Source organism: Phoxinus phoxinus (assembly GCF_949152265.1).
Source record: "Phoxinus phoxinus genome assembly, chromosome: 1".
NCBI lineage: Eukaryota > Metazoa > Chordata > Actinopteri > Cypriniformes > Leuciscidae > Phoxinus > Phoxinus phoxinus.
This window is the reverse complement of record NC_136876.1, coordinates 3,179,780-3,205,750: the sequence shown is the minus strand read 5'-3', so window position 1 is coordinate 3,205,750 and position 25,971 is coordinate 3,179,780. Positions and strand designations below refer to the sequence as shown.

General features: G+C 38.5%; 2 protein-coding genes across 4 annotated transcripts in view; both read right to left on the bottom strand.

Annotated features, from left to right (window-relative positions):
• The window catches only part of LOC306996367 (uncharacterized protein), a 215,511-nt gene that overhangs the window by 98,374 nt on the left and 91,166 nt on the right, over positions 1-25,971 (bottom strand). The window lies entirely within an intron of this gene.
• LOC306996388 (uncharacterized protein) lies at positions 450-25,280 on the bottom strand. 3 transcript variants are annotated; one of them, XM_079608809.1, is made up of 5 exons: positions 25,182-25,280; positions 24,885-24,938; positions 24,096-24,383; positions 8,535-10,738; positions 450-7,559 (listed from the first exon to the last, which is right to left on the bottom strand). In XM_079608809.1, exons 4-5 carry the CDS (start codon positions 10,535-10,537, stop codon positions 7,556-7,558), a joined length of 2,007 nt encoding a protein of 668 aa, XP_079464935.1. In that variant the 5' UTR covers positions 10,538-10,738; positions 24,096-24,383; positions 24,885-24,938; positions 25,182-25,280; the 3' UTR covers positions 450-7,555. The 3 variants fall into 3 exon arrangements, with proteins under 3 accessions (XP_079464935.1, XP_079464934.1, XP_079464936.1); XM_079608808.1 differs by having other exon boundaries at positions 25,205-25,280; XM_079608810.1 differs by lacking the exons at positions 24,096-24,383; positions 24,885-24,938; positions 25,182-25,280 and adding an exon at positions 12,028-12,087.

Below are 25,971 nucleotides of genomic sequence, written 5' to 3'. Positions count from 1 at the left end.
GCTGTGGAAGGACTTAGCCTACTACTTTTTTTACTGATAATTTCTCCAGCCTTTGAAAAAATCCTCTCACAAGGGACACTTGTTGCTGGAATGCAAAGATATTTTTTAGCCATGACATACAAATGAGGAAAGATTACTGCTCTCTCTTTCCAGTAAGTTAGTGGATCATGAGTTCTGGGCAAATACGCATCGTTTATGTATTTTTTCACTTCCACTGTGGCATCAGCTGTAGCATTGTGTATATCATCTGGGTTTGATGGATACGACGAGTAGGCCTATCAAAAATTTCCCATAAACTGTCCTGTGTTTCTACTGGTGTTGATGTTGATGGGTCTGATGTTGACATTTCTATCCCTATCTTTAATCTATCTATGTATCTATCTATCTATTAATCTAGCTGTCTATATTGCGATGGATCTCACGATTAATACCATTCCAAATTATCATACATCCTGTCCAGTATATATAGATAATCCCGTGGTAACTATAAAGCCCACTTATAGTCGTGTCCTCAAGAGTTTTGTGATCAGTCTATACGGATTCGTATTCTATTATAAAGATAATAGATTTCCCCTCTGTATTATAAGTCTACATTTTATGGTACTCTTAAACCTTTGTTCGCTATACAACAATCATATATATATAACCTCAATACATATACATGTCATACGCTGCCTCTTTGGCTAGGCTTAATGATCAATCAAATATCATAGTGATTATTCTTTTATCATAAGAATGCTCACCCTTCTTGTAGGTTGTGTCACGCAGGATTTCCTTGATCCACGTGGACGGAGAAAAACCAGTACTCAAAAATCCAAGGTCCAGTCAGATGATTATAATAAATGTTTAACAATATTTATTAAAAGAATCAAATGAAAAGGAATACTTGTTACAGATTATAGTAGAGTACTAACTAACAGATAGAAACTAGCTTGGCTTCGATTGGCTTCTTGCATCTGGCACGCTGGCTCTCCAGATTTCTTCAGCAAGGACGAGCGACGAGTCTGTCTGGTCCTCCCCTTTTTATAGCCCAGTTTTTGCAAACAATAGTATATTGTGTTTAGCAATAGTAGGCTGCGCTAAGTAATAGTAATACGCGTTTAGTAATAGTAATATGCGTTTAGTAATAGCAAGCTGATTATGATCTAGACATTATATGTCTTGGCTGTCAGCAAAACTAAATATAGCAAGCAGGCGAGCAGCAGCAAGCGAGCAACTGCAGGAAGTGCGTATTCTCTAGTCTTGCAGGAAGCGCGTGTTCTCTAGTAAATGTAATATGCTTTTAGCAAGTGCAGCTGGAGTTACAGAACAACACATTTCCTTTGTTAAGCAATACATCTCGAAAGGTAATATTTTCACACCATGATTACCTCATACAATTACACACTTCAAAATGATTATATTTTTACACAGTGATTACTTCATTCAGTATGACATTTTAAATGGTTATCTTCTTTAACAGTCTAGATAGTTCTCCAACATGGGTTGTCATATACTGAGCTGTGGTTTTCTTATTATGACCTTTTCGGATCTTTTTCCGACTTTGAGCCTCAGGGTAAGCGAATGAGGTGCCACCTAAATTTGTACTTTTGATCACAATATATATTTATATCTATGTATACTCTGTGTCTCTAGGTCAATGTGTTGTGTAAATTTAAATGTAAGCCTAAATATAACTAAAAAAATCGCACTATAAATGTCACTATATCACCAAAAATCCGCTATCTCAAAATCAAACTCCTCTCACAAAAACCCACGAGGTCAATATGCGTTGATTTCACTTTTATACAGATGTGCGATCGTGTGGTCTGTTTCCGACCGTGTCAATCAAACGCTGATTCGGCGGATCACACCTGATGAAACACTTGTGAAACACTTCGAGGCTTCGTTTGGCCATAGTCACGTGACATGGGTGTTTTGAATCACGCTTCGGATCAGTGTTTCGAAACATCTGCGCTTCGGGATCTCGCAAAGCTTCGGAACGACTGTTTCGCGTCAGCCATCCCTACAGAACACAACAACAGACCCATTAAGGATCCAGCAGTAGAGACCGGACCAATATGGACCCAGCAATCCGTCTCTTCCGTCTCAGCCAAAATGACCGCCCGATTGAGGACTACGTGGAGGAGTTTTGTGGGCTTTCGCATGGGGTGGATTTTGGGGACAAGGTCTTGAAACACATGTTTCGCCATGGACTTGATGAATCGATTTACTACCTCATGCCTGCCAATACCCCTCACTGCACTCTTGTGCAGTATTTGGACTTTGCCCTTTTGTGAGCGGCTCATCATTTACTGTGGGCTTTGTGGATGAGGAGCCCCGCAAGCCCACAGTACGGAAACTGTCCCTAAAACGTTCAGCTCCGATTTGCCAGCTCCGTTCTGTTCCCCTGAACTGCTGACTATGCCCTGTTCCCTTGAACTGCCGGTGTAAAATATGGACTAGTGGTTCGTTTAGGATGGGAGCACTACAGAAAGATTCCGGCCAGAGAATCCTTTATCAGCTTTATTTCCAAGATCAGGATGCCAATATACAAGTTTGTATAAGTAAGTGTATGTGGTCTAAACAGAGAGAAAGAAAAATAAATAATGCAATAGTAATAATTACTGATTAATAAACAAATAAAGGAATACTATACTATGCTCATAATCATCATTCACAACAGTATAGTACAGAAAATAATAATTGACGTTAATACAGTGCAACAAATATGTCACTATATGCCCTTTAATATCTGTACTGCTGCACCATTAAGTGGCTATGCAGCATATCACTGTATCACTATAACACTCGATACAGGTAGCACCAAATAAACAGAAAATGCACTGCACTCGAACGCAGAGGCATATTTCTAAATACCTAACACAAATAAGGTCTAAATCGACATATAGAGGGCTAATTATTGCACACAGGAAACATGTCGCATATTACAGCTCGCTCTGGCATCATGACTACACTAATTGGTCACGCAGTTCAACGAATAAAACTAGTTTGCACGAACATACATAACTTTCACAACATTCGTCACAATGCAGTACAAACATGCAACAGTAATAAAACTTACTTGCTTTTCATAAAACGCACACAAAAGTAAAGAAAAGGGTCTCTGAGTCTTCTCTCATCATCTCTGAGCGCGAACAACTGAGCAGCGCGCTGTATTTCCTGACCAGGCGCAGTTCAAGTGATTGAGCGTTCAAGCGCACTTAGGAAACCTCAGCGCTGAACAAATAGTCTTTCAGACAGCCGGCTACGCCCTGTTCCCTTGAACTGCCGGCTACGCCCTGTTCCCTTGAACTGCCGGCTACGCCCTGTTCCCCTGAACTGCCGGCTCCGCCCTGTTCTTCTCATCATCCCTGCCAAGCCTGAGCTTCTTCGTGTCATGCCTGTTGAGCCTGAGATTCTTCACATCATGCCCGTCGAGCCCAAGTCTTCTGACAAGATGGCGCGCATGAGTCAGCCCGTCCACAGAAGCTGTCCCTGAGATGCTCAGGCCCGATTTGCCGGCTACGCCCTGTTCCCCTGAACTGCCGGCTCCGCCCTGTTCCCCTGAACTACCGGCTACGCCCTGGAGGCTTCCTGCTCTGGGTAAGCCACACCCTCACATCCTGTTGATTGAATATGGCACGAGGCTGCGCCTTGCGGAGGGGTGGGGAGGTTCTGTCACATTGAGTGCTCCACGGCTCTGGAGGGTAAATAAAGGCCTTCTGAAGCAAATCGATGAGTTTGTGTAAAGTAAATAAAGTAAAATTCCAGCTTTCGGCCATACGCAGTCTACTTGCGCCTAAAGTGCAACTCGTGACGTCAGAAATGGCGTAGCATAAATATCAGCAGTACGTCACATTACTTGCAGATTACTAAAGTTGCGCTTTGACTTAAGTCAAATCCATATGTCTGTTTGGCCGGAAGCTAGTTATTTTACTCTATAAAGTTTTAAATATTGATATTTTTCTTACGCATCGCTAAACTTCAGAATATCTTTATTAACCCCCTGGAGAAGTGTGGAGCACTTTTATCATGGATAGATGCACTGTATTGTATTTTTATCCCACTGTAACCTATAAATCATTCTCAAACATACCCATAATCTGCTGCAATCAAATATTGCCCTTACCTTTAGATTAAGGATGTCGATTCAGGGTCCTCGTGGTGCCTCTAACCAATTCAATATGGAATTCGAATGAACTAGGTGTTTGCTAATATTAATATTTAATTACAAAAAATCATGAAATATTGATAGGAAAAAAATACTCTTAGACTTGTTTAAAAAGTTTTACGAATCACCACAACATGATTTCGTTTTATTAAAAAAGATTCAGAATAGTAATGGGCGATATAAACGATATGCGATATAAACGATACAAAATTGGCCTACGATAGAGATTTTAATTCTATTGCACTATCGCGATAATGCATGTTGATGACGCAATCTACCCGCGAAATTTAGAGCCACGAGCTGCAACCGGCTGAAACGCATCATATTCGTCGTCATCTTGAGTAAACATGGCTGAAAGCGAACCGGAGGAGCTGGTGAAAAAGATCGGTGCAACATCCATTATTTGTACTTGGTTCGGATTTACTTTAAGCCGTCGGACGAGCAGCAGCAAACTATGCAGACTATACAGAGTGCGTGGGGCAACAGTTCGGTAACACACACACGACTAATCTGTTCTACCACCTCAAAACGAAACATGTCACTGAATACCAGCGCGTATTCACAAAATAGTGGTGTAAACACATCATCTCTGTGTGTGCCCGATTTTAAGATTCGTGGTTGTGTTGCTTTTTAACTGAGAAGACAGTTTTTCTGCTCTTTGCATCTTTTGTGTCCTTTAAAAAAATAGCCAAACTAAAACTACATTTGATTTGGAGTGCCTTCTGCACTGTTCTGCACTTTTTACTGTCTATGGCATGGCACTACTGTAAATAAACTTTTCTACTTGAAGCATTTTTTTTTAGTTGACGTACTGTATACAGGTGAAACTCGAAAAATTTGAATATCATGCAAAAGTAACAGGTGAAACTAATATATTATATAGACTCATTACATGCAAAGTGAGATATTACAAGCCTTTATTTGTAATAATTTTGATGATTATGGCTTACAGCTTTATGAAAACCTTTTCGCTATATTCTAATTGTGAATTTGGGGCTTCATAAGCTGCTAGCCATAATATAAACATTAGGGCTAGTTAAAGTCTCTGCAGCTAGTGTACTTGAATTTTATTTATCTGCAACATTATGTTGTATAATTACTGTTTTGCACAATATATGTTCTCAAAACTACATACACTGTTTCTTTCTTTCTTTAAAAAAAAATACATTTAGCAGTTGTTTGGCTTTCCTTAGGGTCTGTGTAACCTGTTCTGAAATGGTTTTATTATAATTTATATATATCGTGATATATATCGTTATCGCAAGAGGCTGCAATGTATATCGCAATATGGATTTTAGGCCATATCGCCCATCCCTAAGAATAATACAAAGGGAAAAAAAACAAAGGAAAAAATAAACACGTAAAAGACCCGAAATGTGGCCCCGAAAAGAACCTCTCCAAGGCTTTTTATACTAACCCTGGTCCGGGCCGCCTTTTAACAATGGGCTGTTATTCTACTACAGCCAATTCCCTTAAAGGTCGAACTTTGGACTTATCCTAGTCCTTCATTAACATGAGTCGCGTTTCCACCGCGGGAACTTTCCCCAGGAACTTTGGGATAGTACTCGGTGTGTTTACACCGCAGGAACCAGGGTCTAAATGAAGTTCCGGGTAAATATTTCCCCCTCCGAAAGTCCCTGCTGGCGAGGTGGTACTTTTTCAAAGTTCAGGAACTTTCGGGGACGGGACTTGTGCGCTGAACATGCTGATTGGTTGTGTTCACGCCGCATTTTGACTGGATGACTCCACGCAGCATTTCTATTTTAACCGGCATTTTTAAAACTCTATTGCGGTTCTTGGCTTCATGCATTAAGAGTTGAATATCTGCAAATATGGAATTTAATCAAATAAAAAAAAACACAGCTGAACTGACGACAAGGTTCAGGCTTTATTAAGCGTATTTGTGTAACAGGAAATTTTCTGAACCTTCTGAACACGCTTTAGCAGTGCTCGTCTCTTTTCTGCCGTTTTGTTAATTACCTCGTTAATAAACCAAAACATCACAAACAACTGCAGCACAGTTTGAATCTCCTCCATACTTATTATAAATGTGGCGCTCAAAACTGATTACTGTCCGTCGCAGACTGGGAGGAGCAGTTGCGAACTTGCGCGCAGTTTATAATCTCCCCGGTACTTTAGACCGCGGTGTAAACGCAGAAAGCAACCGATCTGGGGCAAAAAAAGTTCCTGGGACAAATTGTTCCGGGTAATTTTGGTGGAAACGCGGCTATAGGCTTGCAGAAGCACATCTTCAAAATATACATTTTCTTTTTACACCTATTCTATGCAGCACATAGACAAAAGCTTTATTTGGTAAGTCACGGGTCTATGAAGGAGGGCTCAAATGCAGAACGAGTGTTAACATGTTAATTGACAAACAGTAGACAGATGACAAGATGTGGTGGGAGAGGTGAACAGTCCAGACAATAGGCAGGGATGAGACACAATGACAGCCGTTGTAACTAGCCGAGCAGCAGTTGTAACTAGCACAAGATGACTGTAGGCTGGAGAGAAGTAATGGCAGAGCAGAATGAGACCTGAGAATACCAGCAATAGCCAGACAGGAACTTCAAGTACAACAGGCAAAGCACTCAGGGATCTCAGGCTCAGCACCAGGCTTGCTCCAAAGCTAAGAGTGTAAGCAGCCAGGGACGCTCTGCTAGCTGGACAGGACTGGAACTAGAGACACAGGAGACAAGACAGACAGGACCGATGGCAGAGCTAAAGAAAAAAAGAAACTTCTACAAATAAACACAAGAGGAACAGGTGAGCACACTCAGACAAGGAACAGGAGAACACACTCAGGTAAACGAGGACTTAACTAGACAAGAGGGTGTGGTTCTGGGAAACAAGGAGGCAGGAGCAAAGGAGCACATGGCCAACACAAACAAAGACAGAGCCATATGTTGAAGCACAACACAAACATAGAGACATGAAACACAGACAAAGCTGCCAGGGCAGAACCCTGACAGTAAGTTTGACTATCGCCACCCTTTTGACCTTTCTCTAGTTTCACACATTTTCAAGGTCTAAGGCGAATGATGTTCACAGTTCCTTTTAAAAATACATGTGGTCCTAACAGTCTAAACATATTGAGTCCACATACACACATAACACCTCTGACAATGAACCATAAGTTCGTAGGCCAAGCTCAAATTAGGCTTTAAGTAATTTGAGCTTGTCCTGCAAATTCAACACATCCTCATTTGAGCAGTTTATTTCAGTTTGCACTGTGTATTATTTTCCTATTTAATCGCTCAACTGGTTCGATAATTTTAATTAACTGCTGAGCACGATGAATCCGTCCGTTCTTAGGGAGTCGAGCCTCAGTGGGTGATCTTCGCCTTTCTCTCCTTCTTCTCCGTCTTGCGAGCTCTCTTTCCGTTGTCCCTCCGGAGGTGTTCAACTATAAGATAGTCCATAAAAATATCAGCTTGTCTGTTACATTAACATTTCTAATTTCTAGGTCATCTCCATCCATTACTTTCAAAGCATGCAGATAGTCGTTAATATATAACATTTCTTCAATAGAAGTTTTTTTTAGGGAATTTATCAGAATAAGATTTATCAGAAGAGTTCATAATCCTTTGATCTCCAATATTTATTGGCTAGTTGCACGTGGCCGCCATGTTGGATGTCCGAACAGCGAGTGTGCGGATAGACACTTCCAGTTTCGCATTACACCCGGTGCAGGGAGCCGGAGAAAGCCGAAAATGATCTCCTATAGTTGTTGATAGTAGTATTTTAAGTGATATAATTGATTCTAAGATCCATATTACTATCACACGAGCCAATGGCGATTAAATGCACGGATGCATAGTCAGATTAATGAATGAAATACAACTGTTCAGAACAGAAGATTGTATTGGACTCATGCTGCATACGTAATGACAATTATGCCTACTGTAAACACAGTTACAACTACGATTAGAGATGTTAAATAAAATACCCCGTGAACATTCACACGTTTGTCCTGTGATAGGCTACAATTTATCTCCATAAATACTATTTTCTCAATTCTAAGCATAGAAATGCACAGGTGAAATACACTGAAAATTATATGCATTTAAAAATGTGGTCGGGTTGAAGTCATCCCTCCGGATCTGCATCCACTCAGCCCGTACCGCAGCGTCAACGGGGAATGCATGAAAGCTGACTTCTTTGTTGTAACGTGACGAAACGGAAACAATAACGGCACACAACAACGAAGTGCTGAGGCTGTCACCCTCTTGAATCCTAAAAACACTCATTGTGAAAAATTCTCTCTCAGGTAATGGGATTCGGTCGCTGTTGTTACTACTCTACCATCATTAACAATGCATCCTCTCGACCAAAATCACTGTTTTCTATAGTATAAAATAAACATCATATTATTACTTACCGGGATCTCAGACTGTGTTTAAGTGGTTTCTCCACTGTATGGATCTTCATGTGTCGCTTCAGGGCACTTTTAATAGAGAAACTCATCCTACACTGATCACACGTGTGCGGATTCTCTCCAGTGTGGATCCTCTCGTGTTTTTTCAGAGATGATGACTCACAGAATCTCTTGTCACAGTGTGAACACTTGTAAGGTTTTTCTCCAGTGTGAATTCTCTGGTGCAGTTTTAAATTGTACGCTGTAGTAAAAGTCTTCTCACACTCAAAGCACATGTACTCTCTCACACCAGTGTGAGTTTTCTCATGTATATGTAAATGTTGCCGCTGTGAAAAACTCTTTCCACACACAGAACATGAATGCGGCTTCTCCTTCGTATGAACTCTCAGGTGTTTCTTCAGGTCTGATGCACTAAGAAATGTTTTGCCGCATTGATCACATGTGAACGGCTTCTCTCCGGTGTGGATCCTCATGTGAACATTAAGGGATGATGATTGACTGAAACTATTCCCGCACTGATCACATGTGAACGGCTTCTCTCCGGTGTGGATCATCATGTGAACATTAAGGGATGATGATTGACTGAAACTATTCCCGCACTGATCACATGAAAACGGCTTTTCTCCGGTGTGAACTCTCATGTGTAGCTTCAGGTGATTTTTAATAGAGAAACTCTTCCCGCACTGATCACATGAAAACGGCTTTTCTCCGGTATGAACACTCATGTGTCGCTTCAGGTGATTTTTAATAGAGAAACTCTTCCCGCACTGATCACATGAAAACGGCTTTTCTCCGGTATGAACACTCATGTGTCGCTTCAGGTGATTTTTAATAGAGAAACTCTTCCCGCACTGATCACATGAAAACGGCTTTTCTCCGGTATGAACACTCATGTGTCGCTTCAGGTGACTTTTAATAGAGAAACTCTTTCCACACTGATCACACGTGTGCGGATTCTCTCCAGTGTGGATCATCTCATGTGATTTCAGATTTGATGACTGACTGAATCTCTTGTCACAGTGTGAACACTTGTAAGGTTTTTCTCCAGTGTGAATTCTCTGGTGCAGTTTTAAATTGGCCGCTGTAGTAAAAGTCTTCTCACACTCAAAGCACATGTACTCTCTCACACCAGTGTGAGTTTTCTCATGTCTATGTAAAGTGTTTAGCCGTGAAAAACTCTTTCCACACACAGAACATGAATGCGGCTTCTCCTTCGTATGAACTGTCAGGTGTGTCTTCAGGTGTGATGAACTAAGAAATGTTTTCCCGCATTGATCACATGTGAACGGCTTCTCTCCGGAGTGGATCTTCATGTGAACATTAAGGGATGATGATCGACTGAAACTATTCCCGCACTGATCACATGAGAACGGCTTCTCTCCAGTGTGGATCATCATGTGAATCTCAAGATTATGTTTGGTTGTGAAACTGTTTCCACACTGAGTGCAGGTGAAAGATTTCTTGGCTCTTCTTTTCTTTAAAAATGTCTGTTTAGTCTTTGAGCGACTCAAAGGTTTTTCTCCAGGTTGGACATGATGTTCTTCCTCCACTTCTCTCAGTTCTTCACTCTCCTCCTTCACTTCTCTCAGTTCTTCACTCTCCTCCTTCACTTCTCTCAGTTCTTCACTCTCCTCCTTCACTTCTCTCAGTTCTTCACTCTCCTCCTTCACTTCTCTCAGTTCTTCACTCTCCTCCTTCACTTCTCTCAGTTCTTCACTCTCCTCCTTCACTTCACTCAGTTCTTCACTCTCCTCCTTCACTTCTCTCAGTTCTTCACTCTCCTCCTTCACTTCTCTCAGTTCTTCACTCTCCTCCTTCACTTCTCTCAGTTCTTCACTCTCCTCCTTCACTTCACTCAGTTCTTCACTCTCCTCCTTTACTTCTCTCAGTTCTTCACTCTCCTCCTCCACTTCTCTCAGTTCTTCACTCTCCTCCTCCACTTCTCTCAGTTCTTCACTCTCTTCTTCCACTTCTCTCAGTTCTTCACTCTCCTCCTTCACTTCCATCAGTTCTTCACTCTCCTCCTCCACTTCTCTCAGTTCTTCTCTCCTCCTTCACTTCTCTCAGTTCTTCACTCTCCTCCTTCACTTCTCTCAGTTCTTCACTCTCCTCCTCCACTTCTCTCAGTTCTTCACTCTCCTCCTCCACTTCTCTCAGTTCTTCACTCTCCTCCTTCACTTCTCTCTCCTCGCTCTCTTCCATCGAGTCTGACAGGAAAAAAAAATATTACATTTAATTTTCAGTACATTAAAATATTTATCTTCAAAGAGAGAAATATAAAGTGAAAGGACAAAGTGAGCCCTGATGTAATGGTAGAAAGTAGACAACTGTTATAAAATATTATGATAATTTCATGACTTTTTTTGAAAATTGATTATATGTCCTTGAAACTTTCCATGAATGAGGTAAATTTATCTTCAAATTATTATTTGTAAAACATTATAGGCACGAATCCCATGTTTCTTTAGCAAGAACTATTAAATATATTTGATCAATGACACAATTATCTAACATTATATTAACATTGCCGTATTTTCCGGACTATAAGTCGCACTTTTTTTTCATAGTTTTGCTGGTCCTGCGACTTATAGTCAGGTGCGACTTATCAGTCAGTATGAATTCATACTGACTGATATGAACCAAGAGAAAACATTACCGTCTCCAGCCGCGAGAGGGCGCTCTAGTTAGCGGAGTTGTTCAGAAGCGACACCGAGGAAGAACTCAATGGATTCAGTGTTGTGGAGTGAAATTTGTTTTTGGGGTCCTTGAGATGTTTTGACATGCCCTGATATTTGTACTTTTTTCAGTTGCTTATAAACATATTAATGGCAAAGGTGTAATTACACTCTATTTAGCATGAACATGGCTATCATAATATGTGAGCAACATGTATGTACATGTTTGCATTTTTGAGAGAATATTATTTATGCGTGGTTATTCAAAAAACTCCAACTTAAATTGTCTGATATAAGACCACAAACGACCAACTTCACATATTCCCACAATACTTTTGACTAATGGATAATGTCGCCTAGAGTTTTTATTTCAAAATGATCTGAAAATCATCCGGGCTAATCGTTCACATGAAACAATAGATTGATTTAAATTTAGTAAGAAACTTTTTGTTTGGAAAGGCAATATGCAGGTTGGAGTGAATGATCCAACAAGGTCATGAATAATGTCCTAATTCACACCTGAGAAGACAAAGACCTGCTAATGCTGCATACTAATGAGCCTTTCATTCAGGTGTCACTGAGCCACAAGAAAGAATGCAAAGACAACACACACACAGACACATATATATATATATATATATATATTACTACATAATTGGTTCAGAGTTGGAAACATCTTGAAAAAAAAAGTGTATTTTTCCTCAAACTGTGTAGCCTATGCTTGCAAATTGTATAATATCCAAGGTAAACATTTCTAGTAATTGTGCAGTTAATTCTCATTCGTATTTTCAGAAAGTTTTGGAATATTTTTATTTATTTACCTTTATTTTACCAGGAAATAATCCCATTGAGATTCAGAATCTCCTTTTCAAGGGAGTCCTGGCCAAGACAGCAGAATAATAGTTCCATATTAAAAATACATTTATAAACATTTAAAAAAAAAAAAAAAGACATTTTGGCAAATTTAACATAATCTCAACATAATCACCAGCAGCGCTCAGTAACAGCACATGTGCATTTAGTCCTCAAATAGTCCTTTATCCTCATTTTAAATGGTGTCATTGTCGGTAAACAGTCAAATTTTAGCTGATTCTGCAATTTATACCAGGAAAAAGGTGCAATTTATACCTGGAAAAAGGTGCAAAAACTTTAAAGGCACGTTCACCGAAGACAGTTCGCGTTCGTGGGATATCATACATGATTTGCCCATATGATCTAAGATTACATTTCCTGGTAGTGACTTTAAGAGTCAGAAGAGAGCATAAGTAAGGAGGCAGTTTACAATGTATGGCCTTAAAAATAAAAATATAGCAGTGCTCCAGCTTAGGGGTGTGCGATATTACGATTTTTGATCTAGGACGATTAAAATGTCTCCACGATCTGCTTTTGAAGAAATATCGTAGGATCGTGCATTTTATCAGTTTGCATTTCTGGCGCCTCCGTCTCAACATACTGTACAGCGCGACGTATATTCACATGAAATGCAGAGGAACGGGACACTGTAGTTCATAAAAATGAATTATTTGCATGTGCTTTAAAGCCTTGCCGGTTAAACATGTCATTCGCTGCTGATGGGCTGTTCTAACGAGCGCTTTTCTGAGCGCAAACAGCCGACGCGCGCATGCACTAAAAGCCTGTCTAACAGCGCCTGTTACTGGACTAAGTTATCTTTCGAGTCTTATTGCGCTAATACGGTCAAATACACACAAGGTTTACATAAACAAAGTTGGTTATGTCTAAAGTGAAAGAACAATAGAAAAAATTAAGAAAAAATCTGCTTGTCAAATGCGTGTATATTAGACTCGTTGCGCGCAGATCTTAAAGTGACAGTAGCCCTAATAGTAAACATGCTGCCGCTTGTCCTTAAAGGGACAGTTACCCAAAAATAAAAATTCTGTCATTATTTACTCACTCTCTAATGTTGTTCCAAACGTGTATTAATTTATTTCTTGTGCTGAACACAAAAGAAGATATTTTGAGGAGTGTGGCTAATCGGGCGGTTGCTGGTCCCCATTGACTACCATAGTAGGAAAAAACTATTATTAAAGGAGAACTCCAGCGCAAAATGAACCTTTGGTCTAATTACACATTGTTACCTAGTCAACCGTTATCTGAGATTTGTTTTCATGATTATCGAATGTAAATAGTTTTATCTCTAAAAACAGTTTAGCCTATAATGCTAGTATAACGCTAGTATATGGGGCATGGAGTAATGACAAATAAAAATCGCTTGTTAATACCACTAACAAGGCTCAAAATAGCCCCACACTAACACGGCAGCATAATGAGGGTCCCTACCTTCAAACCGAAGCATTGAGAACTTTGACAGTGTCCAGACAGTTTAATAAGAAGATATTTTATACATACAGTCAACTTCGCGTATACAAGCAGAAGCCATCTTAGAAAAACAGACTCGATCAGTCAATTAACGAAACGCCGATCCAAATGCGCTGAACTGTGTAGAATCTCATATGGTCCAGCGCATTTAGATCGGCGTTTCGTTAATTGACTGATCGAGTCGAGCGATTTTTATTTGTCATTACTCCATGCCCCATATACTAGCGTTATACTAGCGTTATAGGCTAAACTGTTTTTAGAGATAAAACTATTTACATTCGATAATCATGAAAACAAATCTCAGATAACGGTTGACTAGGTAACAATGTGTAATTAGACCAAAGGTTTATTTTGCGCTGGAGTTCTCCTTTAAGTCACTGGGGTACATCAACTGTTTGGTTACCCACATTCCTCCAAATAACTTTTATTTTCAACAGAAGAGGGAGACTTATTCGGGTTTAAAACGGCTTGAGAGAATTACAATTTTTGGGAGAACTATCCCTTAATAAAACAACAAAGTACAAAGAGCATCTCACTCACTCTTGACTGAGAACTTTAATAGTAGCTTTAATAAGAATCAATGTAAAATCAAATGTATACAGAAGTCGATGTTGTGTTTTATTTTCATATTTGTTCATTTAATTACTTTCTTCAATGCTGTTAAATTCACCAGCTGAAAAAATAAAGCACTGTTTATTTAATTTGTATATTAAGTTGTGTATGTGTATCTTTGTTCTTAATTTTTAATAACAAAGAAAATGACAAAGATTTTTTATTTTCGCCACTTTGGCCTAAATATCTGCCATTTTATTTTATTTTATATTTTGTTACCTAAGGCTTTGTTTTTAAAATAGGGACATTAGTTTGGCTGTGATGCTCAGTCACTTGCAAAATAGTAAAACCAACATGAAAAGGAATCGTGATAAAATCGTGAATCGTGATTTTCCTGAAAAAAATCGTGATATCATATTTTTGCCATATCGCCCACCCCTACTCCAGCTAGAGGTCTGCACCCCCGCGGGAGTCCCGCGGGACGCGACGCAAAGCAGTGCGGCGCGGGACAAATTTTGAAAGGTCATTGCGGGCGCGGGCGGGATGATGGAGGTGCACTTGCGGGTGCGGGCGGGAGGGATGATACGCTGCACTCCCGCAAATTAAATATGAGTGTAAAGTAAAATATATAAATGATTAAAGTAGCGTACATAATTTGTAGTTGTGAGGGAGATTCTGTTTGGCAGCAATAAAAAAGTTTTAAACAGCCTAAACTTGTGGATGTTGTCGTTTGGGGTAGGGCGGGGCCTAATCTCACGCACACTTGTTTAGAGACAATTCCTCCCAGCCTCCAGCGCACCGTCCGAACGGGCTTTCAGCATTTGTGGTTGCATACTGGAGCAAAGACGCAGTGTGCTGAAGCCCTCATCAGTAAACCACCTACTTTTCCTTCATGGTTAGCCTATTCAAAGAACCCGATAGCCTAAGGAGCAGCTGCTTGTTTTACCTTCATTTTGATCATTTTCATTTAGACATGGTAGCGACCTGCTGAGTTTTTATTTTTATTAATATTATTATTAAAAGGTAGGCCCAGGCTATTTTCAGTTTAACACCTGCACTGAGGCTCAAAGCCCAAATCGTTTTTTTTTTTTTTTTCGAATGTTCATGGCTATCCTATAATGTGACCAGAACATTATCTAATATATAATTATATATATTAGATAGATAATAATATTACCTAATCGAATATTTTTTGTTTTTGGTTAGGCTACTGTTAGCCTATTGTGAATATTATGCTATTCGTAATATGGGACCATTTCGTGTTTTGTGATCACATTTTAAATGTTTAACTGGCCTGTGATATAGTCTATAGTCTAGGCTAGATAAGAATGATCCGTTTTGACAAATGTTCCTATGAGTAGGCCATACCTAAGGCTGTTATTTTTTTTCTTTTCTTTTCTTAAAATTTTGTTTAGGCTGTTTTTGTGTTACACGTTAATTAGCCTATTGGAATTTGGACCGATTTATGTTTATCTTTATTGTTACGGAGGCCTATTTCTTGTTTTGTAATGTATGGTTGAATATGGCTTAGCAATAAATATGTTACCAAGTACTGGTAAGGAATTATGTGCGCACGCATTTTTTTCCCCAAGAGCTTTCGTGAGACAGAAAGTGAACATCCATCCTGCCTGCCATCTTGCGGGAATTTGCGGGCGGGAGCGGGACATAATATCACAGATGCGAGCGGGAGCGGGACTAAAAATGACAAATCGTTGCGGGAGCGGGACTGAACACTGCGGGAGCGGGACTGAAAATTGTGTCCCGCGCAGGTCTCTAGCTCCAGCCTGCGATTGTGCAGAGATGGCCAACACACACTCTCATACAAGCGACAATGATGAGTACGGAAACTGGAATTAGTTACAAATCTTAGTGCGGCATGATATACTGAATCCAGCATTTTCAAAGAAGATTTATTTGCATGCATGTATAAAATATCACCATAATCCAGCATTGACATAAATGTTGTTTGTATAAGTGTTTCTCGTACTAAAAGAGAAACAGCCTTTGTTTCTATAATAGAAACCCAACTTTAATCTTAGTTTTTTTCTATATGCTGTTTGAAGGACAAATTTTCTTCTAAAAGGAAACCAAGATATTTATTGACTGATACTCGTTCAATTACTTTCTCATCTAGTGTAGCATAGTAGTGTAGCAATATGTAGGCTATCCTCTCCCCAAACTTGTCTCTAATAAAACACAAAAATAATTTAAAGAGAAGGCTTATATTGACCTTTTAAGATTTTGTTTGCACCTTGTAAATTAGGTTTTGATGTGGCAGTAAAAACTTTATAATCTATCCAAAACGAAATGTTGTCTTTCATATTTCGTCTGTAACATATCGTCTTTTATAATATATATTAGGGCATAAATGTTAATTTGCAGTTTAATATGTTGCTTATACAAAGACATTTTATTTCAACGTATTCAGTCGATTTTTACTCATCTCAGTAGGCAATTTAGATAGTTTCATTCACACACAGACACGCGCGAGCTGTAGTAAACGCGTCTGTGCCGTGCATTCATTCAAACACAGAAATGCGATTCAAATTTAAACAGTCTTTTGTGGTTTACAGACACCATTCAGGTCCGTAGCTAGCCTATTGAAAGGGGGGGTTCTTTTTTTACAAAAAGTGGACCTTTTTGCAGTTTTTCTCCTACTTTTGTATTTAATTATGAGGTTCAAATACTTCATTTTGGATGACCTTTTATGCACTAATAATAAAAATAAAAAATAAAGGAGATGAAAAAAATCCTGATCATGTATAGGCTACCTTTTTTAATTATAAGAGAATTACTTTTGTATTTTTCATAGAACATCAAATAGCCTACAATATTTGTGGAGCTCTAGGGGGGTCTGGGGGCATGCTCCCCCGTAAGAAAATTTTGTACATTTTAAAGATAAATTCATTAATCTGGTGCACTTTGAGTCACCTTAATTTACTGAAGACTACAAATTATATTATAATATTAATTCTCAATATGTAGGCTACACATTCATATTAACCTGTGCCTTATATGATGAAAACGGCTTTGTTACTGTGTTTTTGTCCCCTGCCCTCACAATGACAGTAACGTTAGCCTTAACTAATTATTAAATTAAGTTACATGAATCACGTTACATAGGCCTTTTCAGTTAAAAATGGTGAAATTAGACAGTTTATTAGTTTGCCTGATTATTTCTAACATGTATGACCTAAAACATCTTATTTTTATTTTTTATTTTTATTGAAATTAAAATTTATAGACAAAATAAGTATTGAAACTACTTACATCTTATCTGGCACTTGAGCATAAACTACTGACGCGCCGAGGTGCGCCTCACGCTGCTGCTAAAATTCGCGCTCAGCCGCTTCTGTGAATATAAAGCCTGCCTACTTTGATTTGATTGGTCATCTCAATTATTCTGACATTGACGGGCAGTGACGGACCAATGAGGCTCAGATGAACACACACACCCTGTCCTCTTCTGATGTGCGCTCGGTGCGAAGCTATCTGGACGTGTGTGTGTGTGTGCCGCGCGTATATTAATTTGAAACAGCAACCCAGAATATTTGTCACAAGCATTGATTAAAACAATGATGACAATAATCACGACTAAAAAAAACGACTTAAATTTTGGACCTTAGGCACAATAGGCAGTGAGGGGGGGTTCGTTCGAACCACCCGAACCCCCTCTGCCTACGGGCTTGCCATTTCATATCGCGATTAAGACAAAGCACTGATCTGCAGCTGGACCCGTTGTTAGGCTACTCCAGCACGTTTGAGGTAAAATTTCCAGGATTATCACGATATTATTATTCCTCACAGCGAGTGTGTTTTCCAGCTGTTGTGGGCGTTGACTGGTTTGCATGTGTTGCCTCAGATCTGTGTTTGAATAGCGGCGCGCTCTCGATGGGCGTGTCACATTAGCAGAGTAATGAGGTGGCAGAACCATAATGAGAACGGCTGATCTCTCTCTCTTTTTATATAGATTACATAAACAGAGAATATTTGTTTTAGTTTTGAATTATCTAATTTAAAACTACACACTTAAATGATTATAGAGATATATAGCTCATGTCTGAGTGAATAGTATTCGCTGAGTTTTGTTTAAGTTTACAGACGTGCTTCAGAAAAAAAGCTCACGAAGACGGAGAGGCAGAAAGCACACCCCGTTTACTTTCTTTATTTTACAAAAGCACGTTTTATTTCGATTTTAAGTGAACCCATAAAAAAGAAGACATTTAACAGTTTATTTTTTCATATTTCTTAAGCCTGTATGACAAAAAATGACGGGAGTATTTTAAGTCTATTTTGCTGCTATATGAGGCAAACGCGCCGGCGCGTTTTTGGTCCCCAGAGGGTTAAATGCTTCTGATTGGCCATTGCGTTCAAGAAATCAACACGTCTGTGTGATTGGCTACATCGCTCAACGCTTCAAACATGTTACAAATAGAAACTCTGGCCTGTAAATCGTTTCTATTTTGTTTTAGTTGTTCTTGTTGCTTTTCTGCAACAGATGAATAACAATTTATTAGTTTTTATAATACTAATAATTGACGACAGGCCGTTGAATTATTATAAAAATAATGCACACCCGAGGTGGTAATGCGGTCACGACGCGAAGCGGAGTTACACCTCGGGTGTGCATTATTTTTCTAATAATTCAACGGCCTGGAGTCAATTATTCCGCTTATACTACAGTTACCACACCTCGAAATATTGTTCAGATGATGTATTTCAAGACGTTTGTAAAGTTTTTGTCATTAAAACGCTCTTGTATGTAGGACTAATTCCTTGCGCATCTAAACCCATGCTCCGTTGCTAATGCCAAAACGTCATTTTAGAGATGGCGGAGGTTTGAGCCGCTGATAGCAGAGAGTAATGCTGGGACACACACTTAACGACTAGAATAGGTCATAACAGTGAACAGTCATAAGTATCAAATTACATTCATAACCGGCCTTAGAGAGAAGCATGTGCGTCAATATTATTATTTATTTATTAATTCAATTCGTTTTAATTAATTCGTTCATTCTTTTTTTTCTATTAGTGACAGTAGACTAGACTAATAAATGAAACACAAAGCCCTTAACAAGTAGGCTACAGGCCTATCAATTTTATTTATTTGTTATATTATCTTCAATAATTACGAAAACCCGTGCAACAGGACTATCAATTTATTTAAATATTCAGTTTATTTTTTTATTGATTATGTATAGGACTGTATAGCCTACTTTATTTATTAAAATTAAACTGCATGTTTCCATTGATTGTGAAGTTAGACATTGAAAATGGCAGATCAAGCGCATGGGGCTGCAGTGTCTCTTGTTATGAATTGTATCCTATTTTCCGTTATTACAGTTGACTACGCGAAGTGATATGGAACTGTAGTGCGGTCAAGACCTGCCGGAACTACTTTAGCCGTGCGGTTCCCTGAAAATAATTGCACACCTCAGAACGTTCGTCAACCAATCAGATTCAAGCATTCAACGGCCCTGTAGTATAATCATATTTAATCGTTTTATTCTCCCGCAGCCGCACACACATAGTGAGTGCATTACCGCCCGCGGAAATATCGGGCTCGGGCAGAGAATCTAAGCTCAGTGCTGCACAATATATTGAATTTATCGAAATATTGCAAATGTATATATCGCAATATGCATATCGCAACAGCTTGCAATAAATGGGGTCATGAACAAAAGACAAAGTTTTTTTTAGCTTTAATAAGTATCCGGATATATTTAATTCATACAGTGAAAACTAAGCAATGTTTTATTTTTACATTTTATGATTCAGTATCTTTTATTAAATAAAATTAATGTAGGATAACCTGAAACCCTGTGGTTTACACTGATGTTAAAATAACACTTCTTATGCTACAGTAAAACACTGATGTTCACTTTCAGAAGTTATAAGGATGTTTTCTTGTCATAAAAAGAATGTGAAACACATGTAGGTTATATCATTTTAAATATATTTTAAAGATAATTTAAGTTTATTTTTACACACTTTAAGCATTATCGTATCGCATATTGAATATCGCATTATTTAAGGAGTTATCGCATTTTTCTTCAATATCGCACAGCCCTACGGCGGATATCGCTCATAGGCTTATACATTTTTTTTGACGACGTAGTTAAGGCGGCAGGCGTGTGTTGCTTAGGCGGCGGCCGCCAGTTCCAAAGTGCTGCGAGAAACCCTGCGTTACGCTAACATGCCGGACACTATTCAGCTGTTGTTCTGTGTGCTGTTGTGGAGCTGAAAAACTTGCCTTTCCAGATTAATGTCTGTTCATGGTCTTGGATTTTGTGAAATAAATTTCTAAATAAATGCGACTTATACTCCAGTGCGACTTATATATGTTTTTTCAAAAGTTTTTTCTTATAGTCTGGAAAATACGGTAAAATATACAATACTGCTATGTTTTGTCACCAACTTTGAGATTGATATTTATTTTACTAAAAACGTTTTAATTATTAATGGCCGTTCACACTAGACTTTTCCTTCATAGACTTCCATTCATGCGCATGTGAAAGTGGGACACCAGAAACACAAGCTCAAGTGAATAACCCTGTGAGAAATAACAAGTGTTTAGCATTCAAGTGGAGTGGATTATTTATTTTTTTAATTATTATTAGTTATATGTTAACCCCCTGGGGTCTGAGGGGTTTTTGGGGCCCTTGAGAGGTTTTGACATGCCCTGACATTTGTGCTTATTTCAGCTACTTACAACATACCTTTGGCCAACACATAATTCTGCTGTATTGCAGCACAAACTCTGCTACAATAATATGTGAGCAAAATGGAAGTTACATGTTTGCATTTTATAGAAAAAAAATATTATGCGTGGTTAGTAAGTTTTGGGAAAAAATTTGTCACTGCAATGAGCTCATATAACTCATACTGAATAGTTTGGCACAATACTTTTGAGTTACCATTCTTGTAGGCTAGAATGTTTACTACAAAATGATGTGAAAATCATTCTGATCACTCTTTCACAAAACAACAATATAATGATTTAAACTTTGCAAGTCAGTTTTTGTGCCAGTACTGCTTTATGCGTAGGGGTGTTGATGGCCATGAATATGAATGAGGGGAGACAATAGACACTCCCCCAATGGCTAATGCCCCCATCACGGTGCTGTGGGGCCGAGAGGAGAATCTGAGAATGAGAGGACATTCAAAGGTTTTGTTTTTTAATCTGTTTTTATTGTAATTACTCTATGTGGAGGAACTAAATGTTGTGCCTCACAAGACCACAGTGCTACCGTACATATATAAACATATAGTACCAGTCAAACGTTTGGACACATTACCATTTTTAATATTTTTAATATTTTTGGAAGAAGGCTGCATTTATTTGATAAAAAATACAGAAACAACAGTAATATTGTGAAATATTACTACAATTTAAAATAATGATTTTCTATTTTAATATACTTTAAAATATAATTTATTTCTTTGATCAAAGCTGAATTTTCAGCATCCTTACTCCAGTCTTCAGTGTCACATGATCCTTCAGAAATCATTCTAATATGATTTGATAATCAGGTATTATCAATGTTGGAAAAACAGTTATTATTATTATTATTATTAAAAAGAAAAGCATTTATTCAAAATAGAAATCTTTCCTAACAATATAACTTAACACATCCTTTAAAAAAAAGAAAGAAAGGTAGTGTAAACTGTTACAAACAGACTCATGGGCGAATGTGAGTAAACAGAGGTCACTTGCGGTCCAGTTTCCCGGGCAGGAATCACGCAGTCTGTGCAACCATGTCTCGGTTTTCCATGACAGGGTGGACTTGGACCTGCTGCTTGTCTGCCATGGCTCTCTTCGGGACCGGTGCTTGGACATGTTCATTGTCACATCTGTTGATAACACAATCAAAGAAACTGTATTATTATCGCTATCAATCACTAATGGCCATGGATTAAGAAAAAGACAACCGATTTTGTAATTTCACACAAGAATAGGTAGGCCCTACTTGTATATTATGACAAGTATATTATGTATATTGTAAACACAATTACATTTCATCAGTAAAATATTGCGTCTGTGCACTTACCATCATTCTCGATTGAGAACTGAACGACACCTGCGTGTCCCTCTGCTGGAGAAGGAGAGCGTGATGCAAACACATTCCTAAAAAAATAAAAACAACTGTGTTAGCATACATTATCCAAAGATGGGCGATTAATGGGTATGGACGCACAATGCATGTAGTCTATATATCTGTTGATGGGCCATAGGACGGAGAAATATCTATTTATGGGCCATAGATCACGAGCTGTTGATGGCCATTATCTGCGCACGCATTTAGAGCATTTCAAACATTTACACCTGTATTCACAATCATCTGTGGCAATATTTTAGCGTGTGTCATAGGCTAACCAAAACCGAACATTTATATATAAAAATATGTCTAGTATTTAGACAGTATCACATTTTACCGGAGGCTGAAATTTATTTGCACGAAATCATATTTACACCTAAGCAGATATTCGCAAAAGTCAGTATTTTTAGCATGATAATCAGTGTCATAAGCTAATCAAAACGGATTGAAATATAATACAAATATGTTTAGAGAGTAATATCACATTGAAACACGACCATATACGAATGTTAGGGATATTGTATCTTTCCTGTAAGATGTCAAAAGCTAACCAAAACTAAGCAAAATATAGTCTGAAAATTCACATAAGTTCTATATAATTAGAAAAGAATTATATAAACACTAAACAACTTACTCGAACTTGTATCCTCTGTGGGATCAATTCGCTCTTGAAAATGCAGCCGTTCTCCGTCTGAGATGCAACCGTTTCTCTGAGGAAAAGGTGAACTCTTCCTCGCTGTCCAGAAGAATTATCTGAAGAGAGACTTTACCGGAGAAGCGTGCCATCCTCAAAACGCGATGAACTATCCGTGAATCTGACGAGAAACTGCGTGTTTTCATCATGGCATTGATCGGAGGGCGTGTGCGAGGCGTATAGATCACCTCAACTATTAGCATGTGAATAGCGCCGGGGGGCGTGGCGGCATCAGCTCATTAAAAATAATGAAGAGAGAACGAAAAACTGCGCCTCTCCTTGGTTTCAAACGGATTACATAAACTAAGAATATGTGTTTTTTCATATAAATTACTTCATTTAAAAGAAGAGAATTCTAGCTTCATAAAGAAAAATGTCTCGTTCCTGAGTGACAAGTATTCGCTGAGTTACAGTTCATTTTCGGACGCGTTTCAGAATGGACTTCCCTGACAGAGAGAAGGCAGAACTCGCATCATGTTTATTTTTCTTTATTTGGCGAAAGACACAACACTTTGTTTTTATTCTGAGTATACACAAAAAAAAATAGAAACTTAACTGGATCGAATGATGTAAAACACTTAAATGTAAGATCAACACCAACAAAGTATTTTGAATCTCTTTTGCACTGATAAGAAAAAAAGCGACCAGATCACGCCGGCGTGATTGCCGACCCCAGGGGGTTAAATAGAGCATCTCTTAAAATTGTGACATCATCTGGGCTCTTTCTACTGCATGATGGGAAGACAAGAGAATAATCTCAATCCATTTTTACACAAACTGTAGCATTGACTGTATTCATCAACCCTGTTACCAAAGTTACTGTAAGAAGAATCTCTAGAACTATGAATAACTTGTGTGATATTTGACAAATACAACTTCATCAGTAACTTGGTGTTTACTGATTATTCCTAAAAAATACATTTTGTAAACTATGATGAAAATGACTAAAATTCTGGTAACGTTGTTGCAAATTGGACACCAGATATAAAATAAATGTAACTGTCAAATAGTATTTAGCTTGATCTAATATTGATCATCAATATAAAAATGTCTCAAATCTCCCTTTACTGACCATTTGTTGAAGAAAACCCAGAACATTCTGCACCATTTCATAGTGTAACTGTTTATCTAAATGTGATGAAGTGCTTGAATGTTTCTAACATGAATGTTCTCCAGCATCATGAACGAATGAAGAATAAACACCAACCTCTCTGTTCTTCAGGATCTTCAGTGTGTTTCATTCTGCAGGGTTCTGGATCACTCGTGTTCTCACTGTCCTCTTTAATAAACTCAGTCTCTGCAGATTTCAGCTCTTCCTGATGCTTTCATGCTCGTCTTCACTTGTAGCTGACGGGGATTTACAGCATTTATTGGAGAATTCCTGTGGGAGGAGCTTCACTGATGATGTGGTTGCAGTGGGAGGGGCTTCACTGATGATGTGATTGCAGTGGGAGGGGCTTCACTGATGATGAATTCCAGAGTTTGAGGAGCTGATCTGCCAAAATCAAAAGTATAAATTACTGAGTTTGTTTTTATAATAAATGACACTTCTAAGTGTAGCTGGCGCGGTCTGCACTTCGCCAACTACTGCGTTGTGTTCTGGTGCACTGATGACAGGACACTGACGATCTTCAATCAGAATCAGTCTCTCTCAGTCAAGAAGAATGCAGACTCAATATTTAATCGCATTCACAAATCTGAAAAATTACCATGAAAAATAAACATATCACATTAGGCTTGTGTATATCAGGTGTAGGCTGTGTGTCATATTGCGTGTTATTTCTGTTATTAACTATGGGTAATAACGTTAAAGTTTTACATTAACTTTATGCAACATGAAATAAACCATCTTCCTTTCACTAGTTAACACAGTAACATGCCTGAAGCAAAATGTGCATGCTTTACATCCGGGCTATTCAGTGCCATATGAACATCAATAGCCTACAAGAAAACTTTTAAATGAACACATTCTAAACCTGGTATTGGAAGTACATACCTGTACAATTTCAAAGAGAGCAACAGTTCAGGATTATCTCCACTCAGAATCAGCCTAACATAAGAAAAAGGAAAACTGAAACATGTGGGCTTCATCACAAGACGACAGAATGGCGAGCGCTAACTTACAGCAAAACAAACCACGAGGCTAACGTTAGCTATGTTAGCAATTCCTTAAGCACTCAAAACAGCAGTTCTCGACACATCTCGACTAAATATGTGCACTCATCATACAATACACGTACAAGTTACCATGTGCACTACAGCTAAAGTTACAACAGGTATATTTCCAGCTTACATTGCACTGATGTGAACACGTACCTCTCTCAGTCCAGTAGAATGCAGACTGAGAAACGAACGCTTTAAGTCAGTATATGACCACCGCCAGCCTCTATCCGATAGAGGGCGCACTTACACAGCAAACAACTCTCCCAATACCTGTGAGCTACCATGAAGTGACTGAACAATACAAGATTATGTGAAATAAACTCACATACCCACAAGATAGAAAATGGAAGGTTGCAAAAATATTTGTGATTCTTTAACCTGTTACATAAGCATTTATGTCTGTCTATCTATTCATCGTGTGTAACTGATGCCAATTCAAAACATTTTTTAATTGCTAATCCTAACATTATTCCGCTTCTTCATTATAAATCCAGGTATCTAGAAATATAGAAAATAATATAAATAATTTAAATTCTTCCAAATATAAATAATGGTAAGAAAAACAGTTCATAAACATAAACACAGAAATAAACTTTAATATAGTAGCCAACAAATCCCCTCATTCTGCTGACACCAATGAAATGAGCTTTAAGTGTCAATTTACAGGAGATCTGGAGACATCAGCATAATAAATGAGGTGAAAACAGGAACTATTGTGATGAAATAAAGAGTGTTTTCAGCAGATCTGTTACTATTGATGAGCCTCAGACTATCAACACTCATTCAACAAGCCATTCAGGATCATCAGCAGATCATCTCACTTTATTCTGAGTGTTTGCTGTTAGAAACACATTATTTGAGTCAGATAGATGACTAAACCACGCCACCACATCTCTAAATTGGATTTACATAAACCATAT

Coding starts and splice junctions, on each gene's coding strand:
- LOC306996388 (XM_079608809.1), bottom strand. CDS start 10,537: ATGGAAGTGAAGGAGGAGAGTGAAGAACTGAGAGAAGTGGAAGAAGAG.